This window comes from Cydia splendana, chromosome 1, assembly GCF_910591565.1.
Source record: "Cydia splendana chromosome 1, ilCydSple1.2, whole genome shotgun sequence".
Classification (NCBI taxonomy): Eukaryota; Metazoa; Arthropoda; class Insecta; order Lepidoptera; family Tortricidae; genus Cydia; species Cydia splendana.
The window spans coordinates 5,713,533-5,741,122 of record NC_085960.1 but is presented as its reverse complement, the minus strand read 5'-3'; the positions used below and the strand labels follow the sequence as shown (position 1 = coordinate 5,741,122).

General features: G+C 39.1%; 1 protein-coding gene across 1 annotated transcript; it reads right to left on the bottom strand.

The window, feature by feature from the left end:
* Positions 1–374: 374 nt before the first annotated feature.
* On the bottom strand, positions 375–26,406 carry LOC134789974 (FHIP family protein AGAP011705). The gene is made up of 15 exons (XM_063760704.1): positions 26,244–26,406; positions 25,585–25,769; positions 16,769–16,838; positions 15,151–15,235; positions 13,415–13,523; positions 11,682–11,842; positions 11,073–11,209; positions 10,391–10,477; positions 7,541–7,729; positions 6,498–6,842; positions 5,556–6,045; positions 4,722–4,897; positions 3,969–4,101; positions 3,549–3,659; positions 375–2,259 (listed from the first exon to the last, which is right to left on the bottom strand). Exons 1-15 carry the CDS (start codon positions 26,382–26,384, stop codon positions 2,027–2,029), a joined length of 2,652 nt encoding a protein of 883 aa, XP_063616774.1. The 5' UTR covers positions 26,385–26,406; the 3' UTR covers positions 375–2,026.
* Positions 26,407–27,590: the final 1,184 nt, after the last annotated feature.

Genomic DNA, 27,590 nt, shown 5'->3' with positions numbered 1-27,590 from the left:
AATAGCAAAATATTTTTAATTATTTATGCTCTTTACGTGGGACTGAATCATGTATTTAGGTAACAACTTTGTATTATTACATTGTCCAATTAAAAATCAAATAATAAACCAAAGAACGAAAAAGAACGTAATAATACCGGTATCTTTTGAATGAAGGAAAAAAACCGGTTCCGAGCCTTGAAAATAGGTAAATGTGTGATGAAATATGATGCGAACTTACGTAGATTAAATTCTACAGTGTCTGTGATGCTGGTTGTACTATGAAATAAACAATAAAAAACATTAAAACAGGTATAATTTGTGTGTCAAAGCTATTATCAAATTTAGTTTGTGTTCAAGACCTACTTACTCTTACAATCAATAAATTGACTTACTACACTCACACAAGTTAGAAATATAATATATATTCTTATTTAATTAAAAATTTGCGCTTACATAACCTTATATAAAGATGTTTATATCCGTTGGACGGAGAAGGACGTGACGTAGTAAGGACTAGAGTCCCGATAAGTCCTGGATTTACATATTATAGCATTGCGCAACAAATACTGTCAAACTATAAAAATATAAGAAACAAAATACAACACAATATAAATGTTCGTTTCACGAAAATAACCAATTCATTCGCAAGTTATACAATAAAACATAATAATTATACAAAACTAAGAAAGTCAAAATCTGAAAAATTAAAAACATTTGAATAGAATAAAAAGCACGGACATATTAATAATTAAAGTTTAAAGAAACATCCATAAATCTTATAGGTAATTAATAATTGTTATTAGTATTAAAGTATTAAAACACACGCGGCTACTGTTTTAATAGTTATTTACGAAATACTGAATATATGTACAATAAATAAACCAGTTTTGAACATCACAAAATCACAGTTCAAAATTACTTTCATGGCATTTACTACTCGATAAAAGTAGGTACTTATAATTATGTGTGATTATTACGTATTACTATAATTATAGCATAATAAAACAAGTAAATATCACTGAATGTTAAAAATTAAAAAGTTTGATCGTTACGAAATTAAACATATAAAATTTAAAGCGATTTCGATCCAATTTTAAATTTGTATGTACATTACAATCTAAAATCTTCATAATTCTTATGTACCGTGTAAGAAAAGGCAAAAACCATACACGTGTCTAGCAATATAACTGGAAAATAAGTCTAACTATGTACAAAATCAGACTGTAGCAACAACCCATACATTTTTGCTAACATATTAAAGTGCCTTAGATGGTATTCCACCCGTCCAATTTCTTGGTCCAATGTGCATTGCGTCTCAAAGCAAAATGTGAGACGCAAATACATATTGGACCAAGAAATTGGACAGTGGAATAACTCCCTTACCAACTCACCTTAGATTTATTTTAATTGTAACCTTAATAATAATTCCCATTTGAGCACGCACAGCGCTAAATTCGATAATCCTGTCATATTGCAAGACACATTTATGGTTATAAATTCAATTAAACCCTAAAGATTTAAGGTAAGAGCTGTTTTTTCCGCGTGATGGTGCAGCTCTAATATCAGACTAAACTCCCTAATTCCTTTTCAACGTATGTCGCATTAGAGCGCTTTCGAAAAAATCAACCTTATTTCTCACGAAGTAAGATTGTTTTTCGATTTCCCTTTTATAGTATTCACTACAATTGACAGAAGGCACGATCAGCAAATGTAGCGTAATAATCAACTATGCTGATATGTGATCTCTCTTTACCCCAAAATTGCTCCAATGCATTAAGTTTATTTTAGTTCGTCTGTCAAATGGACGTATTTTGAGCTCCATCTTTGACCCCCCGTTTCGCTAACGGTCATAACCCTAACGTCCTCAAAAGTATCGTCTAAGTTTCTACAGCCACTCGTCTAGTAGGGTGGCTTTGAGGACGTACTGGTTTCAGTAGGTCTCTTGGGTGAATATGGGGTAGGTAAAGCAATTTCAATGTACATTTCTCTGTCATACGGACGTGTCTCGCGTAGCTACATCCTTGACGCCACGTTTAGCTAACAGTCATAACCCCACCGTTCGTAAATAAGTATCGTCCTCATAGTTGACAGCCGAGAGTCTAAGTGCATGCTCCTCACAGAGAGCTGCGAGTTCTTTTAACCATTCGTCTAGTAGGACGGCATTGAGGATGGATCGGAGAGCTATGGACTGGTTCCAGTAGGCCTCTTGGGTGAAGACGGGCCGCTTGGCGGGCGAGTTGGTCGAGTGCGGGATGCTGTGCGGCTGTGATGGGGACCCTGCAAATATACACGTAAAATAAATACACTAGTAGTTCGCCCCGAACTGAGAACTCGCGGTTTGCCAAAAATTATATAGAGCGATTGGCTTTGTTGCACCTACTTACTCGTATAGTTCGACATAAAATAGTAGAAAATAATTTTCAAGAAAAAAAACCGACTTCTATGGAGGCCGGTGAAAGATTATTGTACATAGATGGTGCAGTAGAAAAGGAGGTAAAACTACCCACTTCAGAACTAGGTTTTGACAAAAACGGGACCAATCTGTATGCATATACATACAATTAAAAAAATAATTTTCAAAATCGGTCCAGTAATGACGGAGATATGGAGTAACAAGCATTAAAAAAAAATCACAATCGAATCTCCTCCTTTTGAGATTTGGAAGTCGGTTAATAAATGAGGGCGCCACTTTCTACGTAGCTGTCACATTTTTGACGTAAAATGCTTACACATGGCAACAATTTATAGTCTGTTAAGCCATTTCGTTCTGTAGAAAAAAGCGGCTAAAAAATGTAGGCGCGAAGGGTTATCGTCCCATAGAAAATTTGAATATGGCGCCTTTTTCTACTGACAAACTTGTTTGACCGACTATAGTATGGAAATTTTAGAGTTCAAAAATCAAATGTGTGGATCAAAAATCGCGTGGATATATTACAAGGTCTGTGGAGCCCTTAACTGATACTGTATCTGTGGTAAGCCGAAATATTTCCTGTCAAATGTCTAATACCTATATTATGTTTATTTTTATCTTGCTAATTATTTCAAAATGGTAAATTTAAAAACGATAAGCATTGCAAGCCGAGCACTTTCATTTGATACCAAACTCGACCATACTTTCTTGCAAAAAGATGACCAGAATAGCAAGACCCCGCACAAATAGCTTTTTAGCCTTCTAAGCTCTTCTAGCTCAATAACCCCTTGATCGAGCCTGCTCACAATTTAATGACTAAAATATAATGCCCTTAACTACACGTTTACCCAATTTCATTTAAATTAGAACAATTTTACTTAAGTTCTTGAGTATCAAACTATCCTCTGATAGTTCAGCTTAAAAACATCGAAATGCCGGGACGTGCCCCTAGCCAGCCGCGTGTCCCAAGTCGAATGTAAGAACTTCGTTCGCTTCGCTCGCTAGTTCGATAAAGCAAAATCCAGTATGGAAATTTAGTGCCTAGCCAGTGATTACGCACATGGCTGAGATTTTGGGAATACCCCTCGATTAGAAAACGGTAATAAAAAGACGTCAGGATTTTTTCGTCGACTCTTTAATAGTATTTCAGACTAACCTGATAATCGTCGTCCGAACATGTTGGATAGACTAGTGCTCAAACTCCGCCGTTTGGTCTCGCCGCGATGTAGAGGCTCATCGGCTCGAGGACTGCTGCTGTTGTTAGACCCTGTACATAAACATTATGTTTATACTTTGAAAGGAGATGGCACTAATCAGTTTTTCATATATAAATTAAATATGTTAAAATAAATAAATATATCTATCTATCAATCTATAGTATATTAATACTTAAATACATAGAAAACACCCATGACTCAGGCACAAATATCCGTGCACATCACACAAATAAATGCCCTTACTAGGATTTGAACCCAGGAGCATTGGCTTCACAGGCAGGATCACTATCCACTAGGCCAGACAGGTCGTCATCATTCTATCGTTTGTGTTTAGGAATAAAAATATTTCTATTCTATACCTTCGCTGTTGGTCCTCCTGACCAGCAGCAGTTCTCTCTGCACGAGGAACACTCGCGCCTTGTCCACCAGTTCCGCAGTGTTGTCCAGCCCGCTGGTCAACTCGTCCAGTTCGTCCCGCAGCTTGCTTAGTATCTGGGTAAATGGGAATTAATTAATCTTGATGTGTATTGGCGCGGTCGGTAGGATCGTAATCAGCATTCAATAAAAGACGCTTTGCTTTACTTTCTTGGGTATAAAACTACAATACTTCGTAGGGTTAAGCTTACTAAAGTGGATGTTTACTTGGACGTTTTTATTCGTCTTTGTAAACACAAAGACGAATAAAAACGGGCCAAGTGCGAGTCGGACTCGCCCACGGAGGGTTCCGTACTTTTTAGTATTTGTTGTTATAGCGGCAACAAAAATACATCATCTGTGAAGGTTTCAACTGTCTAGCTATCACGGTTCATGAGATACATGATGACGTTCATAAGCGCATTGTAATATGCCTACTTGAATAATAAACTATCTTTATCTTTATCGTTACAGCAGTGGAGTCTTAGTAATAGGGTCCCGTTTTTACCCTTTGGGTACGGAACCCTAAAAAGGGGCATCTAAACATGTAACAATTAATCAAGGCGAGTGGGTTTCTGAAGAGACCCTACGTCCAAGATTCTGGAACCTCATGGCTTTAATACTTTTGCGAAGGCTATGAAGTCAACTTCGCAACCCGTGACAGGCAGCAGCTGAGCACAGACAGCAGGCTACAGTACCTGGTACAGGGAGGGCACGTTGGGCTGCGTGTGCGGCTGCGGGAGCAGCAGGCCGGGTAGGAGTGCGCAGGGCGCCGCGCACAGTTTCCCGAGCAGCCCCGTCACTAGGCAATTGCTGAGGACGTCTGATTCTAGGAGGGCCGCCGCTTTCTTCAGGAGGCTGCTTAGGAGAGGGCCTGCAAAAATTCATAATTAAAATATTTATAATGGATACGAAACAACCACAACCGACGAAAAATCCTTGGAAAATCCGCGAAAATTTCGGTTTTTTTAGATGTGGGCGATTATAACCCTAAAGGACTGGTTTTTGATAGTCCCTTCTCAGGACGTTTTTAAAGTAGACTAAATTTGCTACAATACGAGACTAGAATTGTCTCTGTAGATCTAATAGTTTCCGAGATAAAGCCTTTTTTAAATGTATATATTTTTTATAATTAATTCGTAGGCTACTTGAGTGCAGTGAGTACCTATGCACTTTTGTCTCAAGCGATGCCGCTTGGGACGATTGTTCATAAGGTCAAACAAAGCTGATCACAGGGGCAGTGCAAAATCCGACGAATACAGGATTTTGTTCCAGGTATTGTTTAGGGGCTATTCATAAATTACGTCATTTCAAATTAGGGGGGGGGGGGGGGGTTTGGACATCGGATGATGGTAGCATGACGTAGGAGGAAACGGGGTCATTCGAAGCATGGTTTTTCGATGATTGATGACGATGATTTTAGAGGGGGGGGGGTCAAAAATCGTCAAAAAACGATGACGTAATTTATGGACAGCCCCTTAGTGGAATCATTACTTCAAACACAATATTCGACAAATTTGAGAAGTACTCACCGATAAGCGACGCCGGACTGACTCTCCCGCCAGCCACCCAATTCTTTATCACAGGCACTTCTTCATAATCCCGGTCCACCTTCAAGAAGCACATCCTAAACGAGTCTTCAACAAACTCCTCGTTCTTATCACTATCACTACCCGTCGATATTAAGCTGTCTCTGTCTTTCCCATCGCCGTTTACATCTTGCTGTTCTTGTTCATCCGCTTCGTTCAGCGATGTTAAACTGTGTGGTTCTTTTTCTGAGGTGTCGCTAGTTTTTAAAGTATCGTAGCCGCTGGTGCAGTTTGATATAAGGCTGTCTTGCTCTTTCGTGGGGATGGGCTCGTCTCTGGTCTCTTTCGTGTTGTTGTTGGGTTCGGGCTTGGGTAGGGTGATGGTGTCGTATTTGGAGCTCCAGTGGGCGCAGGCGAGCGCGCGAGAGACGATTTCGAATCGAGCGTCGCATAGGTACGCGTGGTAGTTGCCGAATAGTGTGTCGTTTGGGTTCTGAAAGGAAATTTAGTTTAAATTTATTGAACCTTTTCTTGTGACTGTGTGTTTTATATAAAGGAGCATTCCACGGGCTGCAGGAGCAGTCCCGTAGAAACGCTTTTTATTTCCTGTGTTGCGACTTTTTTTCGGCATTTAAAGCAGGCGATTATTTTTCAGTGCATATTTTTGACCATTTTTCATAGAAAAGGAAACTCTTAAACTTGCAAATCTTCAGAAAATTCGCGTTTGTACGGGACAAACGGTAGACAATTTTATGGAATGCTCCTAAAGCGACTTTTGTCTTTACAATGATGTCTGGCCTGAGACTTAGGATTGAAAATATCTTAGTATAAATTAGGATGGAGCGGTCTTGATCGGTGTGCTTGCCCTATGGCAACTAAACTTGCATTTTTGTGAGTCATCAGCAACCGACATGGCTCTAAATAAAAAATATCTAAAGAACTTACCCCATAATTAAACTTGATCTCCTGCACCAAACTGTTCATAGCGATGCCATCTTGCACCCCATTAACCCTCTCTTCATCTCTCTTCAAATCCAACACTCTTCGGCCGCTCATGGCCAGTTCATCCACCCACGCTCTTGTCCTACTCAAAGGCCTGAAGCAGCATTGTGGGCTGAGACTTAGGAAGGACATTGCGGCGTCCCTGTATGAGTCCGGGTCGGGCGGTGTTGGTCGGTGTGTGAGTAAGTGGTGCCCTTTCAGGAGGTACTTGTAGACTAGCTCGATCATCACGTCTTCGCAGTTCAGGTCGATGAGGGTCTCCATTAGGGATAGGGAGACTAGGGCGAGCTGGAATAAGAGGTTTTGTTAGTACTTGTCTAGGATAACAAAACTATATTCAGGAGTAATTTATAGTTTGAAATTTAAATTTACATCGTGAAAAAGAATACAAGACCTGAACACAAATGTGGGTCGGCTACGTAACAAAACTCAGTGATCCTTTAATCTTTTTATTGCCTTTATTTATTTACTACCTTTACAAGACAAGAATTGTTTTTCAATCATATGTTATGCTTACCTCCAGCATCCTGTTTCGTGAAAATAATCCACAAAAACGAATTCAAGGTATGTCATCGGTGTCGCCTGGTCTAAATCGCTTCTCTACAGGCCTTCATCATCTGTACACTAACCTAAGTATTTCCGTTCAATCTCCTAAGCATGACGTCAATCAGCTTCACGCCATCATATTCACAAGTGAAGAGAAAATGTAGAACCGCCCGCAACAAGCCCCGTTGCGTTCAGCATCTGAGCACTAGTTCGTGGTACGCCATAGCCGTCGTTTGCTTAAGTTGAGCATCTGTACACTAACCTGGGTATTCCCGTCCAATCTCCTAAGCATGACGTCAATCAGCTTCACGCCATCGTATTCATAAGTGAAGAGAAAATGTAGAACCGCCCGCAGCAAACCCCGTTGCGTTGAGCATCTGAGCACTAGCTCTAGGTACGCCATCGCCGCCGCTTGCTTAAGTTGAGCATCTGTACACTACCTGAGTATTCCCATCCAATCTCCTAAGCATGACGTCAATCAGCTTCACGCCATCATATTCATAAGTGAAGAGAAAATGTAGAATCGCCCGCAGCAATCCCCGTTGCGTTGAGCATCTGAGCACTAGCTCTAGATACGCCATCGCCGCCGCTTGCTCGGGAGCGCCACTCTGCAACGGCCCGGGTTTCGTCTACGATCGTGGTATGCGTTAGTAGGGCTTGGATACTCGAGCATGTTGAGCGGTTGAGTGATGGTATAATGTTTATACATGATTTGTTTAAACTAACTATTTTTAATTTCATAAGGAGTGTGCTTTTGATACAAAGGGAAATTGGAAATTGGAAAAGGGAAAAGGGAAAAAGGCAAGGATTAATTTTAGAATTTAAGCGTGTGTATAATTTTCATAGATTCCGCTGAAGCTTCGTTTCACAAAAGGAAATAATTATTAAATCGAACTAAACAAATCTTTTTTTTTAAATAAAATCTCTGATACTCATTTATTACACTTTTCTTAGTTTAACTTAGTTTAGCAACTTAATTGTAAAGTTGCGATTGACTCTCTTGACTACCGCTGGAGCATGTTAAAATAATCTGATTATAATTATAATTAAGGTGTGTGAAGAATAATTAAGGTGTGTGTCCATTTACGTCACTCATAAATACAAATTTAAATTCATGATCTAAAGTTTCGTTTTCGTTATATTTCCCATCAACTAGACTACGAACTGGACATAAAAACCCTTGACAAATCACACAAAAAGCAAGCAAAAACGTTCCTTACCACTCAAAGCATAAGGTTTAGCGTACCGTCACTCAACCGCCGTGTTCCGATGACCACACCGTGCTCCCGTGCGAGTAATGAAAGCCCACTCGTGATACCACAACCCAATACATAATATATCTTAGTTCTATACTTTAGAAAATGTAAGTGACATTTGCTAGTCTGACCAGGCGGCCTAGCCACGGTGACAATCGCTTGCGCTTCGCCATCGAATCGCTTTGTGTCTCTCTATCACTCTTCCATATTAGTGTGACAGTGACAGTTGCGTTTCGTTCGCTACGTAGCGTTAGCGAATGGCATGTTGTCTACGGGGCCAGCTAGTTGCATGTAATATAAATGTATCGTAGGATATACTCGCAGCATCACTTTTAAATTACCATCTGTGGATTTTATTACTTTGCAAACAGTGTGACAGTGACAGATGGCACGTCGATCTCTTTCTGATGACGTTTATGGCTGTCAGCTACAGAGATAGATGTTAACGCCCTACTACTTTTATTTTACGCCTGGATGACGGAAAATACTGCAACTAGAGTTGCCTACTCGAAATAACTAAGATATGTTATGACAGATTAATAAAATGACAAAGAAAACCCATATAATACCGTCGCATTCAATGAGACTATATTACATTTAGGGCTCGGCTTAAGGTCCATATCTCGAACAGTATTAGACTAATATTATTCAGACCATGAGCTGTCAATTTTGCATGGCAACAGACTAACCCCCTTATTCATAAAACTTAACGGGCCTGATTTAGTTAAATTATGTTTTACCCCTTTCATACAAATAGATAAGTCTAAATGACAGATAAAGACAAACGATTACTAGCTAATTGGGCTTGTAGCGCGTTTATGAAAGGGTAAAATAATATTTTAGTTTTAACCGTTCGAGAAATGAGCCCTTCGACAGCTCTATTTAGGAATTATCTCATTGAATGCTACGGAAAACAGTTGAAGATAGTTTTTTGTTCAAATCTGCAACTGTGCGAACAGACACACGGTAGTGATCAAACCAATGGCAACACTATTCAGCGATTGCTGATACAATCCACAAACTTCACCTCGGCCGACTGAAAGAAATACTGCATCGTTAGTACAATGTTAACATTGTGCATAGAATTTGAGTGCTATTTATTATACTGTTAAATATATTTATTGATTTTATAAATAGGTACATAAATTAATTACGTAATATATTGCTTTAACAAACATTCCCAAAACACATCAATAAAAAATACAAATAAATAAATAAACATTTAAAATATCTTGGAATATAACGCTATCAAATCGCCTTTAAGGAGGACATTATTTATTATGATGTGAATAATCAAATTTCTTATTATCAGAGATCTCCAAAAACCTCCTTCTCTAAAGACAGGTACAAATAAAAAACATAATAATTATATGGTATAAACATTTCCAAAAGAAAAAAAACGATTGTTCATTTTCAAGACAATATCAATCTCATACACAATACATTATGAACAATCATCCATTTCTTCTTTCTCTCCAGTCTCAGCAATTCCATTATTTTAATTGTGCCTTACTTGGTAAGAGACAAGGAATACAAAGACGCTTAAAGTACAAAATAGTGTACTTGTTTTGACACATGAAGTAGTTAGAAATCAACGGCGTCATGTTTTATGCGGGCTGTATACACTCGTCGAGAGTCCCCGAGAACGCGTATGTACATGCTGCTCCCTTATCGGCTCGCTCTTCCTTGTATCGTCTCGTGCCTCTCCGATTGGATCGGAGCCGCGCCGAGACTCTCGGCGAGAGGCTCTCAACGAGTGTGTACAGCCGACATTATGGTTACTGAAATGTCAAACGCTAGAAAATCTATTCACCGATGTACAGGGCTGCATAGCGCTATAAACTTAAATCTATGAAAACAGCACTACAATATTTTCGACAGTTAAGAGTCTAATGCTTTTGTCTATGCTAATTAACAAAGTGGAAGTAATAAGGCACAGAATAAAATAAACGAACTGCCAAGACTCTCTGTCCAATAATTCCTTTATAAAGCGATGAAAGTCACTCAACCGAAACCCCTAGTAGTTCAGCTCACCTGGAGTAAGGCGGGCCCCATGACGGGCACTAGGAACCCTTGGTACAGCAGGTCGAGCAGTTGTTTCTTGATGGACGGATGCGCTACCTATACAAAAAATATATATTCTAAACGAAAATATATCTACTTTAACACTGGCTTTATATATTCAAAAACAATGTATGACAAACTTATTGTTCGTATGAACCAACTTATATTAGATCCCACAAGTGACCAAACGCATTGGCACGTGTATTTAAATGACAGCTCACACACGACGCAACTTATCTAAAACTGGGGCTAGACCAAGTTACAACCGTTTATATAGAAAACGCCACTCTATAGACTTAAATAATGGAAATGATCACATGACGTTTTCTTCGGATCTGTCATCTCGATAAATTTTACTTTTCGACTGGCATTTTTCGATAAACAGGTTTTCGCCTAAGATATAAATAAATATTAGGGGACATCTTACACAGATAAATCTAGCTCCAAACTAAGCAAAGCTTGTACCATGGGTGCTAGCCGACTTATATAGATAAATACATACTTATATACATAGAAAACACCCATGACTCAGGAACAAATATTTGTGTTCATCATACAAATAAATGCCCTTACCGGGATTCGAACCCAGAACCATCGGCTTCAAAGGCAGGGTCACTAACCACTAGGCCAGACCGGTCGTCGTATAACGAACCTGCGCCACAGCGTTGCAGAACTCCACCGAGTCGGTGAACAGCGTCAGCTTGTGGCCCTGGTTCACGTCGTCGGCTGTTAGTCGGTACACGTTGTCGCCCAACGTCCGCGGGAGGAGCGAGTAAAGCCCACTTAGACCTGTCAACAATACATATTTAACTCTAAACGCAAAAACTAACATTCTAAAAGTTATGGAATTCATACCAGGAGGCGTTTTATGGTCGCACTGGATAAGCTGCCGTAAATAGCCCGCGGATATACGAAAACTTTAGAACAAGTTCAGAATTTATTGTTGATAACTCAACTCTATCCTTATAGACATATGGTCTATCTAGTCCAAACAAGAACTAATAACAAGGGGTCATTGCAAACACAGTTCTACTCCCATATAAGTGAGGTCGAGTAACCTGTGGCGAGCACAGGACACGTGTCTCCAACGAGCATGCACCTCGGCAGTTGCCGGCACCGCGCACACATGTTCGCGCACAGAAGTAGGGTGTTGCGCGCCGCTGAGCCCTTATCACACGGTATACTACCAAGTCTACGTCAATCTACAATAAGCGCGTGTTGCAAATGCAGCCCAATGTCTATGGTAATAAGGTCGACTAACCCGTAGCCAGCACAGGGCAAGTATCTCCTTCCAGCATGCACCTCGCCAGTTGCGGGCACCGCGCAGACATGTTCGCGCACAGAAGCAGGGCGTCGCGCGCCGCTGAACCCTTGGGGCCTTCGCGATGGACGAACTTCAGGAGGAGGCGGGCTATTATGAACCTGCAAACATAAGATTTAGTTAGGTATCTAGAAAAAGTTTGTAAGTGTATGGATAAGTAAGGTAAGATGAAGTATGTATTAAATGTGAACGATAATATTTTAAAACACTGTAATATTATTACTAAGCGCACTATTGCGAAAATGTCTAAAATGTTGCGTAGTGTAACATTTTAGGCATAACTTGGCAAGACAAAGTGACCAATCAGAGGGTTCTTGAAAAAGCACAGCTGCCCAGTCTTGCCGCTCGTCTCAAACAGAGACGCTTGCGGTGGCTGGGGCATGTGCACCGGATGGAACCCTCTAGAATACCTCGACGTGTCTTGCTTGGTGCAGTTGCGTATGCTAAAAGGAACGTGGGAAGACCGATGCTGCGCTTTAAAGACAGTGTTAAGCGAGACATGTCTGCATTTGAAATCGACCACCATGCCTGGGAAGCCTTAGCTGAAGACCGTGATGGATGGCGTAAGCGTGTTGTGGTGGGGAGAAGGCTATGCGACCAAGCCTGGTCTAATTAATGCTCAGGTGGCATGATCTTTCTCTGCCAAAAATGTGGGAGGTCGTGCCGCTCACGCATCGGCCTCCCACAGTCACCAAACCCGTTGTCTAAACAGCAATGCAATGCAACGGAAAGGCATGTGATGACTATTACGAAAGTGGCGACCGCCTGGCGGCAATACGCCATATTGCATATTTGAAAGTACAAATACGTAGGTATTTTTACAAACAGCAACACTCTTAACTGTCTATCGGTGGACCTTATGCTTATATTTATATATAAATTTAGTTGTGATTAGAGCCAGCATCTACATAATTTTCTATATACTTAACTGTGTTTCTGTTGCATTGGCATAATTGATAAAAAAAAGTAAGATTGTGCACTATGCGGTCATTGATATGATGTCATTTTATAAAGCATAATGGCCGTGTTGTGATAATTAATTAACATGAACACATTAAACAAACATTGCATAGTCCAGTTCAATATGTCATTGTTATACTTACTATACTCGCAGAAATTAAACTGTCATTATCTTTGACCTACAACTCGTGCTTTAGGTTATCAATACGATGTAAAACATTTTGCACTCTATTGTCCAGCTGATAAGGTTTAAAACATAAGTAGGATAAATTAGGAGACGGACAGCTGTGTTAAATTATAATAGTAATATGGGTAAAGGCTATCGCATGCGCGTTCTCATACTTGAGAATGGAGCAGCTGAACGTATGACCGTTTTACACGTGACACAGTTACCCATTTCGTTACATTCCATTTAATGAAAGACGAATTAATTAATTTAACCCTACAGTTATGCTAGATAGGTACTTTATTGATAAAAACAAAGAAAGAAATAAACAAATATAATAACCCTACAGTACAAAAGGTGGACTTGTGTTATGAATGGTCTTCTAAAAGTGTAGTTAAATACAAATATGTACAAATAATTTATTGAAAAAAGTATAGTACAGTGGTTGTTCTTAAAGACTAAGAATTTATATAGAGGCAAGTGGTTTACAAATGCCTGAACTAGGATTCCCTGTGTTTCAGGCAGGTTAAAGTTAAAGGCTACTTACTCAGGCTTGGCTTCGGTTTGCGTGTGGTTCGTCAAGAAGAACAGGTCGACAAAATCGATGTTTTGCATCAGGGCGACGCACAGGTGGTTCAATACCATCACCAATTGAGCTGCAAATAAAGCAAATGCATTAAAATGGGTATTTCGGGTATTATCGGTGCACTTTCTATATTAGCTTAGTTCATCATATCAGCTCTTTATCGCCCACTGCTGAGCATAGGCCTCTCTTCTAGTACGCCACTTGTCCTGGTCCTATTTCAGGATCTCATCCATAAGTGACCCGCAATCTTCCGGATGTCATCCAACCAACGAGCCAACGGACGCCAGGGGCTTCTTTCATCCGAAAGCGGCCACCATTCCGTTAACATTTTAGTCCACCTACCATCAACATGTCTCGCCCAACTCCATTTTAGTTTGGCAATTGTAAAAACTTTCATAAGGAAAGTGAAATAATTCATATATCAATTATAGTAGTTTATGTGACTGCTACATAATGAAAGGCATTAAAATACGAGTGTGGGTTTATGAAACGAATGAAATGAGTTTCATAATAGTATCACACGATTGTTTTAATGCCTAATTATGTACAGTTACATACACTGCTTTATCTACACACATATTATAAACTTTCTATGATATATTCACTAACCTCATATTACAGCCGACATTGGGGCACTTTCCTCTCTGGCGGAACTCGCGGATATGAGCTGGCGTCTCCGAAATATCTTTATCGCACATTTTACACGAAACTTTTGTTATAGTTACTTTAAAAACAACAAAACAAATATTTTTTTACTTACAAACTAATTAAAATATAAACTGTACGTCAAATGGCGGCAAAAGAAAACTTTTTTCACGCATGTCACGCATCCGTAGTTTTTTTTAATTCAGAGACAAACTAGAGTCGGGGTCGATTACCATATCGTCCGATACCAACTTACATGCGGGATTTGTCAATATTGTATGCAATTGTCATTTGATTTCGAATAAAACGTCATCTCGACTGATATTAGAATAGGAGTCAAATCAAATTGCTTTATTTTTCAGAGATGTTCGAAATTTGAATGCATTACCAAATCGATTTTGATATAGTAATGAAGCTATTACCACATTTTCACAGATAAGAAATTTGCTATAACAAAACAGTTTATCGTAATGTGGGCCATTATTTACGGATTTTGAAGGCGTCATAGAGAGTTTATGATATGTGTGTAGATAAAATGTTTTACAACTTATATTTTATTAGTGATTAAACTGCTTAACTACCATGGCAGACTGAAGCGATTAACTATGCGTTTTTGATAGATAATTGTTTCTTTTATTACTTCAGCGCCATTTTAGTATCATTCATACTAGATTCCACTAACTAAATGTTGTTTGACAGATCGCTTGCCTGTTGTCTACCGTTCATTAGCATTTAAAGTTATATGTTGTTTTCAATTTATTTTGTAGAACAATAAGAGAAAAAAGACAACACTATTAGCGTCTACCGAGCGTCGACGTCTAGTTAACTCTATGGCTGCTGCTCGACGCAACGTTGGTGCATCAACTGCGAAGCTACACATTTTTCCATAGCGCTACGCTAGCGCTTTCCATACAGACACCGACGCTCAAAAGAAGCTAATGTGACCCCACTCTCTAAATAACATTGTTTTGTGTTTGGCCTCACAACACAAAGCCCTACCAAAGTCCTTTCCATAAGATATTATAACAAAATTGTATATTCGTTATACTCACTTTCCTGATCAAGCGGGATTAATTCGTTCCTCAACCCGCTGAACAGTTTCAGAAGCGGCCTAAGGAACGGCTCTGCTGCTAACACCTGCAAAGTAACAAATAAAACGTTATAAGTTTGCGGCCGTCTCCATACAAAATACTAGGTACTCCAACTCCATCCATATATTTTTCACATCACCTATTCGAAAAAGGGCTTTTTCTTCCCCGCTAGGAGGGATCAAAGTGGCACTTTTCTTCCCTGCTAGGAGGGATCAAAGTTGTACTTTTCTGTTCTAGGACACGATTTTTTCTTTCTTGCATACTATTTTTCTTTGGTCAAATAATACATATTTCGGAACATAACAATTTCCTCATAGGTGATATGAAAAGCAGTATGTGTCACACACGGTATCAAAATTATTTCGTCTTGGGCGTTAACACTTGAATCCCTCATTACGATCAGGATTCTACTTTAGAATCCATCGCTTCATTCAGGATTCAATGTACGCCCTTGACGGAAATATTTTGATCCCTTGTAACACAAACTACTATTACCGCTATCCTAGGGAAACAATTTTACTGTTAGGTCGCGGACTGGACGCAAAAGGCGGCGCCGCCTTACATTTAGTCGAGCGCAATGTATGAATGGCGTTGATTTGCCGCGCGCCGCTTGCATCCAGTCCGCGGCCTTACGGACACATTTGACCGTACAAACAGCAACACTCTTAACTGTCCATCGGTGGGCCTTATGCCTTTTGTAATAAGGTTCACGAACTGTCAGTTAACAGTGTGGGCGATTGTACAAACTATAATTGATATTTTATATGGTCCAGTATCTTCTATTATTTTAAATAGATCGCACGTAACATTTTATACTTAGAAGCGTAAAACCGTGTCAAAAGATCAAGTAGTCAATTAACATTGAACACGCTGCCTCACCTAAATGGTGAAATCTCTAGTTAGGTGGTTATTATTGACTACTTCATTTGGGTTATTTAGACCTAAAATTAAAAGTTTAATCCTACAGATTCCCTAACTTTTGGTCATTGTCAAATAATTTTATTTTGCTTCATCATCTCAACGGAAAATGTAGGCCACTTTTTTCAGTTTAGGTAATAAAGTCAAGAGTAAGTAATAAAAAACTATATATATTGCATAGGTAATAAACTGTGGAATGTGTAGGACAATAACTGAATTATACAGAAATGAATTGGTTTATTAGAAAACACAATCCCCCAACGAGGGCGCCACTGGGCGGTCGGCGCTCTCTTAAGTATTTATGATCAGCCCTAGAGATTGTTGATCCCCCTCCTGCATAGAACAACTATCTCCGCAGCTGACTGTACATCCAGACGCAAAAGTGCATGGCCACTTGATGAGTTATCATAATTCCATAGCGTGTCCATGCGATTTTACGGCCCGTTGTACACGTATCAATGATTTAATAAGGCAGACAAAAACATGTAAAGCCTGACCAGGAATATATGATCATGCGCCATGTTGCGGAATTTCACTGGAACTAATTTTTTGATACTATACTGAACTGTCACCCTATACATGAAAATAACAGCGCCCTCTTGACAATGATCATATATTACTGGTCAGGCTTTAGTACTGATTAATATAATGAGGACGGTACCTGTGAGCTGTAATGAATGATGAGATTTCCAAACAGCTTCAGTTGCTCTGAACGCACGGCGTTCTTGTACCTAAAACAAAATATATAGGGTTAAACTTAAATAAGTTTTTGTCACTATCGATACCAGCATCGAGTCACAGCTACATACAGATGGCGAGAATAACATTCACATAGAACGAGTACAAGTTATTTGAAACGCCTATCCTCCTAGGGCTCCCAGTCCTACCTCTACCTATAGTACATTATTCAGTTCGACGAAAAAAATATTATTAACTGGAACAGAGTTGGATTTGTTGTTTCGGTCAAACCCAAATGAAGTCTACTTCCTACACACTAGGTTGTTTCTTGTATGGCTGGGCCTTAGGAGGCTATACTGGTTGTACATTGCACAAAAGAAGTTTCAAATATCATTATTACAATTTCCAGCCAACTCTAAGAGCCCACAATAACGTATCCCGAGCGTCGGCGTCCGGCTCGACGCAACGTTGGCGCAACTGCGCAACGACGCCATTTTCCATAGCGCTGACGCTTAAAAGACGCTAGTGTGGGGTGGCCCATATTGGACCTCGGTCCCCAGGCACACCCACGTGGTTATTCATTTATTTAATCTTTATATTGCACATAGGAAAACACATTGTATAAAAGGCGAACTTAATGTCAAAAGGCTCCACCAGTCAAAGCTTTAGGCAAAGAAAAGTTGTAGGCGGTCCAAAAACATGTGACATGTGCGGTTATGACTTTATTATACACATTTTAGCTAAATAACATTCCTTTTTTAAATTCGAGTCCAAACTGAAACTGACGCTACAAATTGAGCAATAGAGCATTGTCGTTTTTTGGCGTTTCGTAAATACCCGACTGGTGCTTTTTTCGCAAGTAATGTCTCTAAAAGTAGACGAGATACAGTTCCATAATTCCATAATGTTACAGTTTAGTAATGTCCCTATATGTATCACAATTAGATTGTGACGGATACTTCTGAACGCGAACTGTAGATATATATCTCTAAGTATTTGGTAAAGTATTCCAGGGTGGCAGATCCATTTCGCGCGTTGTTTGATCCGCTGTTATTAATGCTGACTGTACTTATCCAAAACAATACAATTAAACAAAAATAAAAAGAAAGGAAATATTATGTTATGCCCTACTGCGGAATATCTCACATCGTGATTTTATTATATCAGTAAACAATTATTTATGGCGCGATAAAAGCAGTAAGTAATTGAATTCTCGGTACATTCCGATGAAATGGTCGATAAAATATAATAACAGGCGCGACAAAGGTCTATTGATGCGATAAGATACTTGCAGTATTTAATTGGTATCAATATAAGATAGCGTTTCGTTCATATGACTGATAAAGATAGGTTAATTAAGTTGGTATGTATATTAACGGAGTTCAGAAAATGGATGATATTATTCATGATAAATAAATACATAATAAATAAATATTATAGAACATTTTTACACAAATTGACTAAGCCCCACGGTAAATTCAAGAAGGCTTGTGTTGTGGGTACTCAGACAACGATATATATAATATATAAATACTTAAATACATAGAAAACACCCATGACTCAGGAACAAATATCTGTATCATCATACAAATAAATGCCCTTACCAGGATTCAAACCCGGAACCATCGGCTTCATAGGCAGGGTCACTACCCACTAGGCCAGACCGGTCGTCAAATGATTCTGATGATGTTATAAGTGTTACTTTTAAATTACTTTATTATTGATGACACTGGGCAGTTTTAATAAGAACATCGTTAACAGATTGGCATTTAGTGAAGGATGCAAAACTGCATACTTATATTTAAAATCCAGTACCTACCATGTTTACAGGGTAGGTAAGGGGTCATCCATTAATTACGTCACACGAATTTCTAGGTTTTTTGACCCCTCCCCCCCCCTTGTCACATTTGGTCACATTTGGCAAACCCCTCCCCCCTAGTGTGACGTCACATTTTTTCTACGAAATCGCCAAATCGAATTAAGTAAGTACCTAAGTATTATTAATATTTTATCAAAATATTTTTGACGATATAAATATTAGTAATTTTATAACCCAAAACTGCTTAGGAAAGAAAATTAAAAGAATAAAAACGATTATCGTTTTAAAAACTTGTTATTTAAATGTACAGCGAATAAAATAATTTAAAAAAAATTTCGGTTACTGATGAAGTTAAAGTGACGTCACAAAGTTTGTGTCTCCCCCCTCCCCCATGTCACAATATGTCACATTTTCTTGACCCCCTCCCACCCCCTAAACGTGTGACGTAATTAATGGATGACCCCTAAGTAAGAAAAGTGGGTCAGTAGGTATGGGAAATCTGAAAATATACCACAAGTACAAATTCAGGTGGTTTTGTTTGTTTACATTCTTTTAAATACATAAAGAATATAATATAGAAACAAGTGCATTTTCCTCTTCAAACATAGTAGTTATGTTATTGAACTCATGTATGTCACGCACAGCTGGCATACACAAAGAAATAGTGATATACATGTGTGTTCCATTGTTAATTTAAAACAAGGTGACACATTTCAAAGATAGGTAATTATAGTTTTATGACTTGATACACACAACAAAAAATGGAAAAGCGGTCTCCTGAGGCACATATGAAGGATATTAAATAGTCTCTCAGACGGGTTAATCACGGAAGCTCTGTTAATACAATTATATTTCATTTCTAGCATTCTGATTTGTTTCCAGACGTCTCACAGAGTTAATATATGTATATGTTAAGTAGAGACTTACACAGAAAATATGGTATTTATTTACATAACACCTTATTTCAATTATCTAGAGACAATTGCATTTTCCTACTTATACTTCTATATGCTGTGCACACCTGACAAGTACACAAAGGAAAACATAGATAGGTGCGTTCCATTGTTATTACAGAACAAGAGGTCTCTTAATGACACACATTCCACAGAGAAATATTGTTATATGTCATTAGGATATAAGTAACAGTTTTATAGAATACACAACACAAACGATATACTCATATAAGTCTTATATGTATTAGCAAACTCTCAATAACAACGAATAACCTCCGCCCGCGACCTCGTCTATGAAAAAACTTCCAACATCGCCCCCCTTAGGACACCTTACCCATTACAAAGAGTTAGAGAGTTAGAGTTATTTATTCAGTAACACCAGTAAGTGTGTATGAAACATAAATATACAAATAAATCAATTACTTAATCAATAAATCAATATTCATATTCACAACACTTAATATTACCTACATTTAAAAAAATCTTAAAAATTAACAGAAAAAATATACAAATAATTAGGGCTTGCAATATCGGACGGTTTCCAATTCCGGAACTGATTTCCGATATTCGGTCCCAATTCCGGAATTCCTGAACTGGTTCCGGAATTAGGGTTAATCATATTTTTATTTGATTTTTTATTAAAAAACAACAAAAAATGCGAAATTCTGATACTTTACGTTTATTAAAGACAGTATGTATGTTTTAGTGGAATTTAATTTGAAGTATTATTAATCAAAAATATTAAACAATTGAGTAGTGCCGCCCTGCACCTCTTATTTTAGCACCTTATTATATTACTATGGTCACTTTTATTCAATTCAATGATACGGCGTATTTATTTGGGGAAACTGCTGGCACGACTGGCAAACCATTTGATGCCTAATTTTATATAATGTCTAAATATCAAGGTCCCGATGGGGTTCCGATCTCGGTAAGGGCATTTATTGTGTTAAGGTACCTATAACGATTATTTGTTCCTGAGTTAACGTTGTTTTCTATGTATGAAAGTACCTATTCAGCTATACCTATTACATACTTAAATTACTTAAACTTTACATACACAAACGTTACGCTTTCCAAGTTGGGTTTTTCCTTACTAGTTCCTAATTCAGAATTTAATGTAATGCAAAATGAAGATTTCGGCTTTTGTAGTGTAACAAAAGCCGAAATCTTACATTGAGGAAACTTCTTTCTGAATTGAGAATAAAATATCCAAATGTTTATAAATTCTAATTCAAATGATTCGTGTAGGTAGGATTCTGGGCAAGTAAATGTACGGCTTTGCTTTAGCATGTATCAAAAGTAAATAATTCGATGGTTAAGTTAATGAGAATAATGAGGTATGTTAATGCAGCATGCTGCTAGACTTCAGACTTATGTCAGCGATGGCTAATAACACCAGCATAGTGTAGTTTATTGGCAATTTTCAATAGTAAAATCTAATAAAGGTACTTAAATCCAATTCCGGAATTTTCGATATTCAATGGTCTCAATTCCGGAATTGTAATATCGGAAAATTTGTCCGAGATTCCGGAATTTCGAAATTCCGGAATTCCGGAATGCAAGCCCTACAAATAATCTTTTCATAGTGGAGCTCAACAACATTTGATGATTATACTACATTTAAAATTTAAGGTTCTATCTAGTTTAGGGTATGCGCCTGTCAGTATCTTAATTAAGACGATAGGTAGGCCCAATGCCCTTGAGCGTCTGGGCGGAGCTAAGCGCTCTGTACCCGCCACCCGCTTACCCCGCTCACTGCGATCGTACGTGAATTTTGTATCGCTGCACCGCCACGAGGTTCAAAGAATAAGATACAGCCCAGAGGCGCGCAGTTGGCGCTATACTCGTATATCTTTTGTTTACAGATATTTTGTTTTCAAACATGATGATGTATGAGTAGATCATGCATTTAGTGGAGGTCGTAAATTACATTTCACGGTTAATACGACAAATATAAATAAATCATTGTTATAAATAATTTATAACAATGATTGTCAAAGAGAATTAAAGTTTACTGATTTTTAAACCTGCGTTTTATTGGTTTACCTTTGTAACTTTCTTAATACACGATACGTGTACGATGACCGCTTCCCAACAGGCGGCTCATTTGCTGACTAGCACATAAAAAAAACATTTCTCGAAAGAAGATATTTATAATATTTACACATGGCCGGGATATCCCAATTATAATTATGCCTGCCGAGTATGATATTAAACAGACAGCAAAGAAAGTATAAGTACAGTAAGCAGCAGAAGTTGCTAAGCGGGCGAGGTGTTCAAAATTACCTTGACACGCTCTTATTCTCTTAACAATAAAGTCGCGTCAAGATCATTTTGAACACCTCGCCCGCTTCGCAACTTCTGCTGCTTACTGTACCTAATAACGGAACTGTTTTATACCTTTAGTTAGATTAACCAATTGTAAGAAATAACCAAGGGTTATTACAGCGTAGGCGGCTTAATAACATAATAAACAGTATCCATGTTTTAGGGCCTCATGTTAGAGGATTTCTTATAGGTACACGAACAATAATGGAACTTAATACTATGAAGTTACAGTTGCAATTTCAAAGACAATCTTAGCTGCGGATGCTGCAACATGCAAAGTCGGTATTGAAATTGCTACTGTAAGTTAATAAGCATTAAATGTCATTATTGTTTGTGCATCGGGGTGACTTTTCATGTTCGGTGTAACGAGTATTGAAAAATGTCAAAGTAGGTACGTTTAAGTTTGACATAAACAATAAGCACGTGATAATAAATTAGTAAATATTCTGTAATCATATAACGAATTAATTAGTGTTTAAAAACTAGATCATTATTCGCTTGCCCTTGTCCCATTCACTTGGGGTCGGCGCAGTGTGTCTACAAAACTAGATAAGAACGGCTTATGCGATAATGAACCAACGCCTGATTGCGGATACGTGAGCCTGATCATACACTGCGGACGATTAGCAACCAAAGACTTGTGTTTTGCACCCTGTAGTTAAATTATGGACTTTAAGGACTAATGTTTTGAGTTCAAATTTGTATAAAAACGTTTTCGTTCTAATTAATGAAGCATGTGAATTTTTAATATTTCAGCGGATTGTCTTTTAAAATTATAAACCTTAAGGCGTACGTCTAGAGTTAATTTTTGCAAGCCTATGTCAGGATCAAATATCAATATCGATCAGACATATACGAGTATTATGCATGTTATAGAATTATTAGCTGGTTGCATATCAATTACATCGTAAGGAATACTACGGGCTGTTTGTAAACAGCAAAACATCACTTTGCGGTTTTTGTAACAGCGATTGATACGTGTGGGCTGTGTTGCTCACATAATTATGAGCGTTAAGAGGAAGACAAATCACAGTCACACTTCAGTACACCCGATCTTATTTAAAATTCTAACGTATACGCACAATCAGGAAAACTTGTATGTTAATATTGTCTTTCCGCAACTTAGTTGCAAACAGGAAAACGGTAGCACGACACATATTAACATATCTGTTACGTTATATGATGGTCTGTCTTACATTTTTGTTGTTTGGTTCGCTACATCGCTCAATAGGGAATATTACGCAGAACTGTGCGTAGGGGGCGCCACTAGCACAATCTGAGGGCCTACCGCGATACAAGAAAATCGAAATTTCGTTATCTACCTCTTTATCACTCGCGCATATTCGAGCGATCAGCATTCCATGAAACTACCGTTCAAACGCGAATTTTCTGAAGATTTGCAGGTATAAGAGTTTCCTTTTCAATGACAAATGGTCAAAAATATGCACGGAAAAATAATCGCTTGCTTCAAATGCCGAAAAAAGACGCAACACAGGAAATAAAATGCGCCTGTACGGGATAGCCCGTGGAATGCTCCTACTAATGAAAGATACGTCAAAACCGATGAAAATACAGTACAGTCCGCAGCAGAAGTAGCTAAGCGGGTGAGATATATAATATCTCGCGCTCTTATTCTCTTGTCAATAAAGTTGTGAATACATCATTTGGAACATATCGCACGTTTAACAACTTCCGCTGTTGACTGTATGTTGGGCGTTATAAAGCTGCCGTTACCAGAGCTCGGATATTTCCGACATATTCTATAATTAAACATCATTTAAGCTAACGTCAGTACGACGTAGTCGATAGAATAGTGCAAATTATGTTCAGGGTCGCTAAACATAACTGTGTGAAATATACACTACATTAAGTAGGGACCTAATCATAACAAGAAACCTATTTGAAATGTTTAAAACATTACTTGATTTGTTATTGTGACTTGAACGTCGAACAGACACTAATAAGTGCGAGCGAGTCGTGTCAAGTTCATAACAAATAAAGTAAAGATTTTTAGAGTTCGAATAGGCGCCAGGTGTGTCTGTGCACACACAAGACATGACTGTGATAAATGATAATGTTGTTCTAGTCTTAGAAATGAGGCGTTTTCAGATTAGGTAAGGAACATCGTTATAATTAAGAAGGGAGAGTTTTTCCTATCAAGTAACTTTTTAATACAATAAAAAATACGTATCGTAAATTTATTTACTAAGTTGCGTATAGTCAGGAATCAAAATAATTAATATAGACAAATAAATTGGATGGCAAGATAAACCTCATCCGACATGTCTGATGTCATTTTGGAGCGATAACATGTATTCGTAACAACACAAGGAAGGTCAACATTTTCGAAATGTATTTGACCTTACTTCGGACTCTGAGAATATTTAATAATCGCTTTATCCCCTTTTAGGTAACTGGTTCCATATTTATTTGTCCTAAAAACAAATTGCGCGTTATAAGGTTAATCAAAGTATAATAATTAATACCTTATAATAAAGTATAATAATAGGTGGAAGTGAAATATGCATAAGGCGCGAGTTGGCACAGTGGCTGTTAACAGCCACTGGGTAGAAAGCGGCGCACACCTCTCGACACCCCTGAGCCGCTCACACCGGTGTTGCCCTTGAGCCATCCCAGATGTCGCTTTTTGTGGGGGCCCATCTTGTGAGGGCGAGTCACCGTCTGCCGGAAATAAAATTGCATACCGTTTTATTAGGCAGGCGTCCGGTTTTTTACCCCATAGCTCAGTTCTTAGTCCATCGCTTTCACCCAATAACCTAGTACATTTTAGATTCCATCAACTCTCAATAGTCCTTACACCCTGGCGGGTGCTGCCTCTGCGTGCGTCCCATGACACTGGCAAGGGCAGCCTCCGCTCGGTGTACCCCTTACATTTCATTAAAGTGTCAAAAGGGCCTCTACGTGTTGGCTTCGGCTCCGCGCACGCCTCCCAAAGGTCCGGAACACCATTGTTCCGTGATGGGAAAGACATACAAAGAAATACCTTAACTGAATGTAGAACTAAATTACGAATAAATATCATAAGTAATAAATGCTGAAGCGTCTGACTCATGATTAAGCGGATATATATCATGTAACGATGATATGAACTATGACTCTTATTAACATTACGGACTGGAACGTTGTTGATAACATTTCCAGGAATCGTCACTTGCGAAATAAAAGAACACACACAGACACTATTTGTGCTTGGCGTTTTTTGGGGTTGGGTATTTTTTAGGACTTCCGAAACCATACCGGTTTTTACACCCTACTTTTATGGACTTCCTTGATAACAAAGGTTTTATTTACAAACAAACTAGGTTGTTACGATGATTCTGTGTATACATACACTACACCTAAAATGCTACAGTTTGAAAGGGTAAGGGCCAGTTGCATTAACGGACTTTGATGCCACTCAGCAGTGAACTAAGAAATATCCCATAGGTAGGTACACAAACATTTGGCTACCTAATGTTTAACGGTGCCAGATGAATTGGCAAGGTGCTGACCCTAGGAGTAGCCAATCTAGTACTTACATGCCAGTAGAATTGTCCCATTCATACAGCTTGTCGAGAAGGTTTTCCGACAGCAAGTGTTCGAGGCACGCCCCTGATGTAGCCACGGTGTTCATCTCTCGGGCCCGCGCTTCTAGTCCCAGCAAGGATGCCAACTGTTCTAGTAACCAGTACTTACATGCCAGTAGAATTTCCCCATTCGTACAGCTTGTCGAGAAGGTTCTCCGACAGCAAGTGTTCGAGGCACGCCCCTGATGTGGCCACGGTGTTGGTCTCCCGGGCCCGCGCTTCAAGTTCCAGCAGGGTCGAGAGTTGTTCTAGGTGATTGGCGACGGCCAGCACGTCATCATGAAGTTGGCGTGGCTGTGGAAAAGATTCGTGTTAAAAAAAGGCTTTGAAATATAATTTTGCAATAATATCGCGTATCACCTGAACAGGCGCTTTAGAACTGGCGTGTGTCTGCTGTGACATCCCTGCGCGGCGGGTATCTATCCCGTATGTAATGACAATTAGATAAATTTAGATTTGATTGACTTAAGCCTGCACAGAAGCTGCTATAAACGAGTTTGAACCATATCCACCTGTAATTTGAGTATGATCTCGTGTGCATGTTGTCAGTGCTTGCAGAAAGAACTGTAGCAGGCCTGTGGCTCGTAGTCGCGGATCGAGGCTGCGCGAGAGTTGTCAAGGCAATTTGAACCATATTTACCTGTGATTTGAGTATGATCTCGTGTGACTGTTGTCAGTGCTTGCAGAAAGAACTGTAGCAGGCCTGCGGCTCGTAGTCGCGGATTGAGGCTTCGCGAGAGTTGTCAAGGCAATTTGAACCATATTCACCTGAGATTTGAGTATGATCTCGTGTGCCTGCTGCCAGTGCTTGCAGAAGGAGCTGTAGCAGGCCTGCGGCTCGTAGTCGTGCCGCGGGTCGAGGCTGCGCGAGAGTTGCCGCATGAACACCGGGGTCCGCAGCCAGCTCATTTTGAACCGTATTCACCTGAGATTTGAGTATGATCTCGTGTGCCTGCTGCCAGTGCTTGCAGAAGGAGCTGTAGCAGGCTTGCGGCTCGTAGTCGTGCCGCGGGTCGAGGCTGCGCGAGAGTTGCCGCATGAACACCGGGGTCCGCAGCCAGCTCATTTTGAACCGTATTCACCTGAGATTTGAGTATGATCTCGTGTGCCTGCTGCCAGTGCTTGCAGAAGGAGCTGTAGCAGGCTTGCGGCTCGTAGTCGTTCCGCGGGTCGAGGCTGCGCGAGAGTTGCCGCATGAACACCGGGGTCCGCAGCCAGCTCATTTTGAACCGTATTCACCTGAGATTTGAGTATGATCTCGTGTGCCTGCTGCCAGTGCTTGCAGAAGGAGCTGTAGCAAGCTTGCGGCTCGTAGTCGTGCCGCGGGTCGAGGCTGCGCGAGAGTTGCCGCGTGAACACCGGGGTCCGCAGCCAGCTCATTTTGGATCACGTCATTTGGCCTCCTGTTGTGTCAAAGTGGTTATTGTTAGTCTAAGCCTCTCAAAGTGAGAGTTCTTGGAATTATTGGAAACTTATTATTAGAATGACAAAGTTGAAACTTGCTTGCTTTGGCAATCTTAAGAATTGGTGCTGACATTACAGCCCAGAGGGTAAACTAGGCTTTATTGCGATTAGTTTGGTTTCCTATGTTTTTATAGCAAGTTACAAGAGACTGCGAGCACAGACCTTCAGTTTGGAAGTTGCATGCCTTACCACTATCTATGACCACTACTTTTCTCTATTAATCCTAACCAATCTGAAATCAACACATGATGTCATGCTAAATGAAATTATGATTGCATTGAGTTGTTATCACAAAATTATTGTTAGTATGTTGACAGGATCTACTATGTTCAGATCTATTGTCAGAAAGTTACTCAACTCTAATGAGACATCTATCTATACTCACATTAATTGAGTCAAAGCCAAGAAAAATAAAATGGTGATATTTTTTTTACAGTTATAATATCTATCCTTTTTCAAGTCACTTTCCAAAGCTAGCGTATGTAACAAAACATTAGATTCCCAATGGCCGGACTGAGCTTTCCATTTCATAAAATATCAGAGCATTGTTAACAATAAGTACTTGAAATTTAAAAAAATACTTTGTCTTGAATTGCCAAAAATATTAAATATTGAATGTTAAATGATGTGGAAGTAAATTTATGTTTAATT

Bases quoted from the DNA above. Each gene is read 5' to 3' on its own strand.
- LOC134789974 (XM_063760704.1), bottom strand. From the start codon at position 26,384: ATGAGCTGGCTGCGGACCCCGGTGTTCATGCGGCAACTCTCGCGCAGC. The intron at 6,843-7,540 runs GTAGTGTACAGA...CTCTTATTCCAG, and splicing joins GATTGGATGGGAATACTCAG to CTCGCCCTAGTCTCCCTATC. The intron at 3,660-3,968 runs GTATAGAATAGA...GTTTATGTACAG, and splicing joins CAGGAGGACCAACAGCGAAG to GGTCTAACAACAGCAGCAGT.